This window comes from Camellia sinensis, chromosome 3 (assembly GCF_055761805.1).
Source record: "Camellia sinensis isolate YWXY chromosome 3, ASM5576180v1, whole genome shotgun sequence".
Lineage (NCBI taxonomy): Eukaryota > Viridiplantae > Streptophyta > Magnoliopsida > Ericales > Theaceae > Camellia > Camellia sinensis.
The window spans coordinates 170,545,788-170,556,094 of NC_138963.1; the positions used below are offsets into that span (position 1 = coordinate 170,545,788).

Genomic DNA, 10,307 nt, shown 5'->3' on the forward strand with positions numbered 1-10,307 from the left:
GTGAACTTCACTTCTTATGAGACATTAGCGCCCATTCTTCTGTTTGAAAATCATATTTTATAATGATATACAAACAAAAAATTCATACAAAATGATGTGACCTTCAAGTAATATTCAAAATTTGAAGACATTTAAACTCAGCAATTTAACATCTGTTACTATCATTCCAAAATGTTCATCTTCATTAGTAGTTAGCAAACAAGCATAAATCTTCTTGACATTTTTGCAAAATAACAATGATGCACTGAGCACAAAATCAAGCTCTCCGTAGCAGTGAAATTGTTTATGAATCAAACATACACAAGTTATGAGTAATCTGCAATTACAACATAAAAATTTGTCAAAACCACCAAAAAAGTCGCATTACTTTTGCATGAGATATGCCTGCACACTAATTGCAGGGCTCCGGAATTCTTTCTTTCACTCGTTGGTACTCAAAAAAAAGATTCACGAGTTGCACCCAAGAGCACGCCTCCTTGTCGTTGATCTCACAGCTGTACTACCCAAATGCTCTGTCTTGATGCTTGGTGGTGCATTCTCTTTCATGTCAAGTGTTATTTGCTTCTTGGGTGTTTTTTAAATCAAACTACTTTGTTCGTTCTTCCTTCTAATTGTTGTAGAATTCAATTTGGTAAGTGAGTTTCTCACTTCAACTGATTCTGAGTTTGGTCTCCACATCTCGGCGGCAACTTCGGCAGCAGCAGTGCCTGTAAAAGGAAATAACAAGACCAACCATTCATGGATGATAGATGTCGATATGTTCAATAATAAAATACAGATAAAATCTATGAGTAGAGCTCCCAGTGAAGCTCTGAATACCTCCAACAGCTAATTCAGTGAATTGAGATGACTGATCCTCCATCATTGAATTTGATTTCAAAACATTTTCACGCAGTTCTGTTGCTGCTCCGATCCTTTCTTCACTTCTGTGACCTCCAAGTAACCTCTTGGTAATACTACCTTCTTCTGAAGATTTGAAATCATCGTCTAGTCTCAGATCAACTGAGTCAGCAGGTTCATCTATACAAATGCTAGATTTCTCAACCTCAACTAATTCATTCTCAGAATATCTGCAATCACGGGACTTCTTGGCCACATCTTTTTCCTTCATCAAAACTTCGTCACTTTCATAGATGGACTCATCTGAAACAAAACTGAAATTTGGTTCATTTTCTTTTCATCACACTGGCAACAGGATTATCCTCGCATGTAAAATTAGTTTCTGAGATTTCTGAAGTTGATTTCAGAACTTCATCTCCTAAAAACAGATTGATATCTGAAATGCTGAAATCAAAACTATGTTGCGAGGCTACATAATCCATTGTCCCTGGAAAAAAATAAAATCATTAGCTGTGAAGATACAGCCTACAGAATTAAATAAAAGAGAACGATGAAAAGAATAAAATAATAATAATACAATCCAATACTAGTTAAAAACCTTGTATGTGTAAAGAAGTAGGCACCAACCATGATAAGCAGCACAATCATCATTTATTGCATGTTTTAATGTAGAAGCCTGGCTGAAGTTTTGTTGCTCTCCATACTCACCAACACACTGGACCATGACATTACAGTAATGCAAAGAACCATGCACTTGATCAAAACTCCTTGGCCATCCTCTTAGTTTCACTTCCACGTAAAGGATTGTTTAATGCCAAACCACCAACGCCACTCACAAAGGCATCTTCCTCCGGCACATCTTCTTGGCCAACCAGTTGCGTGTTAGAAAATTTTTGTTCAGTAAAAAAATTTTCTCCAACATCGGAGCCATCTGTAGTGTCAATTGAAAGATTATCCATCATGCCACCTACAACCTTCTCCTTCGCTACATATTTATCCTCCCTGAAAGACTTGTCCAAAGAAGCAGGACCATTGCCTATAAAACAGTGAAGTAGACACAATGTAAAACATGAAACAATGTAAAAGCTAACTTTCTCATCTGTGGTGTATAAAGTTCCAACTCCAAAACCAGAAGTTTATACCTCTGTCTTCATTGCAGTCAATAGAAACAAGAGACAAAACTGTCAAACCATGATCATCAAACAGGTCGACTTGATCAACTTCAGTTGCCTCACTTCCTTCTGCACCAGAGCTGAGGCCACCTTGGTGTACATGAGATTCACTATTTTGTTCTGCATTGTATATTCATAAAGTGAATTTTCGTTTGTTGACAATGCTAAACTCATATAAAAAAAAGAATACAAGTCAATATCATTCTCCAATAAATATCATAAAATTAATATTGGGTATGTAGAAGATTCAAGAGACAAAATCATGTGAAGTAAGATAGGCACCTTCATCCAGCTCCAACTTCATTTCATTAACTTGTGGCACATCCACCTCAAATTTATTGGAGATGTCCGATAAATCCTCATCTTCTTTTCCATATATGATCTCATCTGAATCAGTAAAAGTGCCTTTCTCCAGTTCTGCAACCACTCCGTCTTTGTCAATATTGTAATCATTGTGTTTCACTTCATTGTGTTCTGGCACAACACTGTTCACATTATCACTGTCCTTAAAATCAGCTTTTGTAACGGCTAAAATCACATTTTCTTTTGCATCCTTTTCCGATAACATATCTGAAGCATCTAGACCATTAGCATTCGTAATGGCAAATTCATCCCCATGATCAAAAACAATCTTACTGATCCCCAGTTGACCAAATGATGTCAAAGCGACTTCATTCACTTCCTCCTTCAGCATATTGGTTTTGTCGATGCATTTGGAAGAGCTTTTGATAAATTCAACCATGATTTTTTCCTCAGAAACTTCACTTTCTTTGCACGGGGTCTCAGTCAAGCCTGCATCACTTTGAGGAACCAGTTCCTGGCAGTTGTTGGGATCCCCAAACCCAATCTCTGACAAAAACTCTACATTTTCTTCCTCAGTGACAAGTTTACTGCACTCGACATGAAGATCTCTTTCAATGCTTTTATCACTATCCTTCGCCTCAGTTACAATAGCAGATTGAATAACTGGTAAATTCAAAAAGTCATTAGCAATGGCTTTTGTTCCTGCATATTGATGAAGAAAATGATTTTTTTAAAAAAAAAAATAGTAAATGTAATTGTGATGAGTTAGCTGATTCTGCTAAAGAGAGGGGTGAAAGTAACCTTCATCTTGAATTTCATTATCGATGGAGAGCCTGAGCTCACTGGAGGACATCTCTTTGTCACTAGTGCCAGAGGCTGTAACAAGTAAATAACTTCATCAGATAATAGAGAGGGTTAAGAACAGCTTTATTTACAAAATAAAATTTTAAAAAATCACTGTGCACCTTGATATTCTGGAGCAAAATGGGCTGTGTGAGGAATTGTTGCTTCAGAGCATTGACAATCAATGTTAGCATCCACCACATGAGATTCTGCAATAAACTCATTTCCCACGAGTTCAAGCACTTTCTCAGTTGTGCCATTCACTTTGGTAACCTTCTCTTCAGTGGCAGCTGGTGATGCATTTTCTTTATATGTCATTTTCTCATCGTCATTTTCTGTTAATCCAATAACTTCCTGCGACTCCCCATGATTTACCCTTCCATTCTTCATGTTGCTTATAGTTGAGCCCTCCTGCATTCTTAAGTCATCCATTTCAGGTTCATGACTAGAAGCTGCTTCTTCACCAGGATTTGTATTTTTGTCTGGTGTAGCAAACAGTGTTTTGAGGTCATCTTCTGCGCATCAGGAAATAAAACATAAAAATTCCGCAATTAACAAACTTCCTGAGTAAGGTACACCATATCATTGATCAATAAAGTTAGCAATTCATGAGAATCTTGTACAGTAAATTATATACTCAAAAGGCAAATAATTCACATACCGACATGCTCTTCCTGTCGGACAGGTGAGAAGCCATCAGCTCCGAAGGTGGGTTCAGTAATAACCACATTACCAACCTTATGTTGGAAAATAATGATTTTTCGGCAACTTTAATTCGAAATTAAAGTGGGACCCAACTGTTGGTTGAGGTGGGTCTGAGTGGTGGATCTGAGTGGTTTTGTATTCTCTCAAGTAAGAAGATTACAATATAAAAATGATGGGCCGAAACCATTGAGATGTGAATGAGAATTGTCTCATAAAGTGGATATTAATAAAAGTTGGACTTAGATTTGGACTTAGTCTTAATTTAGACTGGGCCTAGACTTGTACTTGTACTTATGCATGTGTTGGGTTTGGTTTTGGACTTGGACTTGGACTTAATCTTAAGCTTGAGCTAAGCTATGTTGTGTTGGGCTTAGCTTGTATATGTGTATGAGAAGGGGGTTTGGATTGGGTTGTAACCCAACATTGGTATCCATTGTGTGACCCATCTAGTTGATTTATTCAAACATCATTATATACATATTTATTGGTATATATTAAGCACATAGGAGGTTTAGACCTTTGTAATTCTCATCTTTTGATGATGGAGTTGATGACCATATTAGTGGCCATAGGTTTTCAACCTTAGTAACTCTAGCCCTAATGGCGAGAATTGATGGCCTTGGTTAATGGCATTTGATGGCCCTATTGATGTATAGCCTTTATGGCTAGGGATTCCCCTACTTGTATAAATAGAGGCATTTCCCCTCCAACTTAGTAGAAGAGTTTAAGAAAGACTTTTAATGGAAAATGGAGATGTTGTTTTGAGATAAAAAAGTTGGAGATGGTTTTTACACCAAAGAAAAATTTCTTCTCTTCTTTTGCTAGTCCCTTCTTTGGTTCTTGTTAGAGAGAGTGTAACCATTATCAAGTTCACCAAAGCTATTCAGAAGGTGCTTCTGCATTAATTGGTTTTGACCGTCGTATCCTGGGAGACAGAAGTCGACATACCTCTAGCACCTATGGTGAGGCGGCTAATCTGTTTTAAGGACACTGTGGTATTACACAAGCTTCAGTTTGCTTTCTTTACCTTTTATCGTATTGTGTATTTCTATGGTTGTAATATTCAACATGTTTTCTTATTCTATTATGTAATTTGATTAATCATGAATTTATTTATCTTGTTTAATTACACAATTTGTACAACACCTTATCTTGGTCTTCAACTGGCTCCAGGTTGACTAAGGTTTTGTGATCAAAATCTCCACTTTGGATCTGGGATCGAGAAACCAAATCATGATCATCACCTTTGTGTATATCATCCTGGAACAAATTCTTATTGCTAGCCACCACCAGTACAATGTTTTCTGTCTCTGTAACAACCAAGGATTCACTGGCAGGAACATGTTGTCCTAGCTCTACAGAATCACTCTGCAACTTCACAGAATTGGACGATGGAGTGCCTTCTACCATCATCAGAGCTCTGATCTCATCAATGTCTGTATTTTGCGTGCAAACCTCCATTAAATGACACTGCTTCTTCAAACAAGAATTGCTGCTAGATTCCTGTCTTCTTATGTAAGTATCTTCAGAAACTTTCTTGCTGCTGCTTAAAGCTGGATTGCCGGCACTGTCTGCAACTTCTCTCTCAGACAATCCAGAATCTGTAGTAGGCCTGATTCTTTCCATCTCAGAGAGATCAACAATGCTAATTTGCCCAGCTTCCACATAGACATTTTCAGAGGTTTTCATTGAACTACTGCATTCATTAGATTCAACTAAATAGTCCTCAACAGCCAACTCCAGGTTCTTTAATTCACCAGGGCTGTCACCATCTTCAAACTCAAGTAAGTTCTGCTCTGCAAAAACAGAAACTTTGTCATCATCAACTCCATTATGGGCCACAACGCAACTTGAGTCTATGTATTTGCCTGTTGTGGTGGGGTCTTCATCTCTTTCCATTTCCTTCCCTAGATCCATATTCTCAGAATGCTTAGCTGCGAAGTATGAAATACACTGTTAGAAACTGCATAAATAGAGAACAAAACAACTCAGTGAAAGGCAAATAAACACCTTACCCATGTAATCAATTCGTTCAACCAGTGAGTAGCAATCATTCGTCTCCTGATGTGGCTTGAGGGACACCCGGATCCATAGACACTTTCAAGTCTTCCTCAGGCTCAAACAAATTATTGGACTCAAATTCTGTACTTTTGCTGGAGTGTAGTGCCAAATCATCCTCATTGACCCTACTAATATCATCTTGAAGGGGATTCTCTTTGTCAACCTCAGATCCACTAACAGAAAACAAAGTTTCTTTCTCTACGTTATCATTTTGAAACTTCACAGACTTGGTAGCTAGAATCTCCACTGAATTCGCCATTTTGAGAGCTTTGACTTCTTCAAAATCTGTAGTTTCGGCATTATGTTTAGACCATGTGGGAGGTTCTTCAAAAAAGGAAGCACCCTCAGTCACCAGAGTCTCTTCAAGAATTGGGTCTCTTCTCCTCTTCCATGGCATATTCTTTCCAGTATTATTAGCAGTTCTATCTATTCTATCAGAAATTAGAGTGCCAAGTACCTCTCGATTCCTCAAAGATCTCCTTGTTGGCACTCCAATTTCTTCCACAGCAGCACAGTCAGGGGCTGAATTATCAGACTAGTCCACAACTAGAGGTGGGTAATCACCTCTACTACAATCATTCACTTCCACAATATCAGATCTCTCACAATTTCTCATTCTCTTCTCAATTATAGGCGAAACTTGTGAAATTACACCTTCAATCAGAGACTTTTGTGCCCCGAGACCTAGTTTTTCTAACTGGGTTCTCCACCCTCTTCATCTCCACAGGCTCAGCCTCCAAATCCACAAAATCAACCATTTCATTCTCAGGACTTAACCTAACCTTCTTGAATTGCCTAGTTATACCATTGGAATCATTTTCACTCACTATTTCACCCTTATTCTTCAAGTTCAAGCAAGACTGACCTCGTCTATTGGGTTTTTCTTTCTCCTGAATAAATTGTAGAACTACATAAATATTCATTCAATTAACTCTAAACAAGCTAAATAGATAGATAGATAGATAAGCAATAGCAGGGGAGATGTGTGATTAATGGGTGCACCTCAAGAAGAGAGGAAAGCTTGTTAGCCATCTCCAAATTGGTTAAATTTGCAGGAATTTTGTGCTTCTTGCATAGCGCTTGAAGTTCTTCCCTTTTCATGCTATGAAAATCCATTTCTGAAACTCCCAACAATTTTAAAAAACAAAAAACAAAACACAAAACACAAAACACAAAACACAAAACACAAATCAAAACAAAGACAGCATAAAAAAGTGGAAAAAACAAAAACACAAACAAATTCCTGTGTTGAGAGAGATCTAATACCTGAGACAAATATGATAAATTTAGAGAAAGTTTGGTGCTATTGGGTTTGGGTTTCCAATTTTATTTTTTTCCACCATTGAGCTTTAAGTAGATTTTTAGATTTGAATCAAACCACTATTCCCGCTGCTCAACCACTTGCTCGAGAATAGATAGGTATGTACTCGAGCTGTTTAGTGGATGTGTGGCGTGAGATGTGGGCTATTAACAGAGGTTCAAAGAAGGAAGAGATCATGGGGTAGTCAACATTAATTAGTGATGTACCAAAAAGTTCTCTAGAGAATAAAAGCTTTTGACAAGAGCCACGTGGGCGATTACGATTGGTGTGAATTAAGTCATGCTATCGTTTGAGTTGAAATTCAGGCAAACTATGCACCACTTTTTAAACAACTTGATGAGGAGTCATGCGAAAGCAATGGAGGGAAGGGGAAGGAGAAGAAAGACATAGAAAATTGGGATAAAAATAATCTTATTTTTATTTTTTAAGATGCCACCCTTATTGTAATTACTAGCATATCACCCGTGCCTAAATGCACTCTCATATAAAATTGCTCTACAAAAAAATCATCCATGCCACTCACGATTTGTGAAACTTAAGACGTGGAAGACATATATATAGTGTATATTCAAACCAAAGTTAAGTAAACCCGTTCTTTAATTCAACTTATCCAAATCAGTTGTTAACAAAAAATCATTATTGCATTCATATTATTATGCCCCAATGTGGCTAAACCAATCATGTAAATGAAAACACACTTCAAGAAGAAAATTTAAAGTTGAAATTGTTGCCTTAAAAAATGGCCAAAGTAAAATAATGTGACAGTCGTCCAATAGCTGTCCTAATATCGATACTGAAATAAAATGAAACGAAAAAAGAACACTGATATAAAGTCAGATCAGATAGAATAAAGCAGAAAATATAAGAGCAGTGATTTTCAAGCCAAGTTATAAACCAAAATCGATTGAGCTAGTAGTTATTCATTAGCTATTCACTGTGTGGGGCAATGACAACATCTGTGCACTTCGGCCATTCTTTTGGCCTACATTTTTCAAAATATAATTCAAAAAAAAGCGTGCTTAATGTTCAGCATTTATGATATATCTTAGTTGTTGATTGATTTGGCACCACGCACATTACAGCTTCCATATTCTTCACAATTTCCTCATCTAGTTTTACTACCTATATTTTTAAAACATGAGCTTCAAGGTAAGAACAATGGGACAACAAAAGTACTACACCATCATTCTGTTGTCCTCATATTCCAAGAGGATTCAAAAGAAAATGAGATAGAAAAGAGACAACAAAAAAAGCACATATGTTAGTCACACAGGTTGGAAAAGACTTACAAAACAAAGTTATACACAACCAAATGAAGAAAGATACTCCTATTTTGTTGGACGACAAAAATCCATTACCTTAGATTTCAATATCAATCTATTTACATCAAATATTAAAGAGCACCTCAAAAACATAAAAATAAATGTGTATATCTACAAGTAGTAAACACCTGCAAGTGTTATGCAAACTTCCAGAACACTAGAGTTTAAGACTCTAAGCCTGTGTTTGGTTGGGAGATTTGGGAAGGGATTTGGGAAGAGAAAGGAAAAATGTGTGTAAAACTAGTATAATTTATTCATATTTCACCTTCCTTTTTCATTTCTTTTTTCAAATCTCTTCTCAAATCCCCCAACCAAACACAGCATGTAAATAAACATCAAAGTCTAAGCCTCACAAAAAACAAAAAAACAAAATACAGAACAAGTAGACTATCAATGCTCTGCCATATAAAAAAAATAATATTCTAAATATCAAACAAAACACACCAGCCAATGCTACTGCTGCAAAACAAAGTAGTCATTCTATAAGGAGGCTAAAGAAAACCGTTCCATTGCATTCTAATGAACCAAACACTGCATTAGTATTTAAGACCACAAGAAAGAACATCATTTTATCCCTAACTCATGCAATAATAAATAGATATGAAAATAGAATAAAGAGAACTGAAGTTATTCATTATATTCCAACATGATATTCTTTTTAATACAACATCTGTAGCTATTGATTACACTTGGGTTCTAAACCAACCCAACCATGCATAAAATGTAGATGGAGAACATTGTTTATATCTCTAGCCATTGACTTTCTTCTCCAATTTAGATAGAGAACATTGTTTTCAACTTATAAGTTATATTGGACTGAAGATATTCACTATTTTTGCAATCCTGAATTTTTCAGCACTTATTACTTTTTACTGTCTTTTGCTTACTAAGGTTTGGGATGGTGTTCTACTCTTGCATACTACTGGTATACACAATAAGTTTTTCAACAGCACTGGGAATGACATGTTCAGGGGGGACACTTATGCTGTGTTTGGTTGGAGGATTTGGGGAGGAATTTGGAAAGGGAAAGGAAAAAGGTGTGTGAAACTATGTGAAATTTAGGCATATTTTAGTCTCATTTCACTTACATTTTCCATTTCTCTTTCCAAATCCCCCATCAAATCCCCCAACCAAACACAACATTAATATAACAAATTCATCTCTGTAAACAAGTATAACCCTGAATTATTTCATCAAACATCTTGTGAGCAATACATAAGTGATCAACAAAATGAAAAATATAGGGATTCAATCATTTAGGCATAAAACAGAGCAGCTTCCAAACCTAAAAGTTGTAAGAAAAGTTGAAGGTATGAAACTGAAATAAACTATATATAATAAACAGGAGAAACCGCACAGCCAAGGGAGATTGAAACTCTTGCATTGCAACCCATTACTTGCAACGTCCAAGGGGGAAAAAAACAAGGCGAAAAAAAGCAAAAAAAAAAAAAAAACAGAAGAAGGTGAATGGAATAAAGCAGCCATGAATGCATATGGTGAGAGCGAGAGAGAGAGAGAGAGAGAGAGAGAGAGTCCCCTTATCAAGGAAGAGAGATCCAATGCGCAAATCTGTCAACTGACTTGACATTTTTTAGACGGAAACAAAGAGCAGGAAAACGGTAAGGAAAATACTATGATCTTAAATAATTTTTTTTTTTTTTTTGTCAAGTGCTTCACATAGGAATACAATTCTTACAAATTTATGTGTGTACTCACACTTATACGATAAATTTGATAAAA

General features: G+C 36.4%; 1 protein-coding gene across 7 annotated transcripts; it reads right to left on the reverse strand.

The window, feature by feature from the left end:
* Window positions 1-159: 159 nt before the first annotated feature.
* Window positions 160-10,085, reverse strand: LOC114305937 (uncharacterized). Of its 7 annotated transcripts, none has more exons than XM_082921389.1 (12): window positions 9,925-10,085; window positions 6,927-7,042; window positions 5,879-6,814; window positions 5,732-5,797; window positions 5,010-5,659; window positions 3,281-3,673; window positions 3,117-3,191; window positions 2,295-3,017; window positions 1,983-2,132; window positions 1,468-1,876; window positions 820-1,327; window positions 160-707 (listed from the first exon to the last, which is right to left on the reverse strand). In XM_082921389.1, exons 6-10 carry the CDS (start codon window positions 3,588-3,590, stop codon window positions 1,599-1,601), a joined length of 1,536 nt encoding a protein of 511 aa, XP_082777515.1. In that variant the 5' UTR covers window positions 3,591-3,673; window positions 5,010-5,659; window positions 5,732-5,797; window positions 5,879-6,814; window positions 6,927-7,042; window positions 9,925-10,085; the 3' UTR covers window positions 160-707; window positions 820-1,327; window positions 1,468-1,598. The 7 variants fall into 7 exon arrangements, with proteins under 7 accessions (XP_082777515.1, XP_028106888.2, XP_082777514.1 ...); XM_028251087.2 differs by lacking the exon at window positions 9,925-10,085 and adding an exon at window positions 7,191-8,843 and having other exon boundaries at window positions 3,820-5,659; XM_082921388.1 differs by lacking the exon at window positions 9,925-10,085 and adding an exon at window positions 7,191-7,326.
* Between the last annotated feature and the right edge of the window lie 222 nt (window positions 10,086-10,307).

What these genes read in the sequence shown, in the direction of transcription:
- LOC114305937 (XM_082921389.1), bottom strand. Translation starts at nt 3,590, where the DNA reads ATGGATGACTTAAGAATGCAGGAGGGCTCAACTATAAGCAACATGAAG. An exon ending in TAATGAAATTCAAGATGAAG is followed by an intron (nt 3,018 to 3,116) that starts GTTACTTTCACC and finishes ATCAATATGCAG; the next exon opens with GAACAAAAGCCATTGCTAAT. An exon ending in TGACTGCAATGAAGACAGAG is followed by an intron (nt 1,877 to 1,982) that starts GTATAAACTTCT and finishes ACTGTTTTATAG; the next exon opens with GCAATGGTCCTGCTTCTTTG.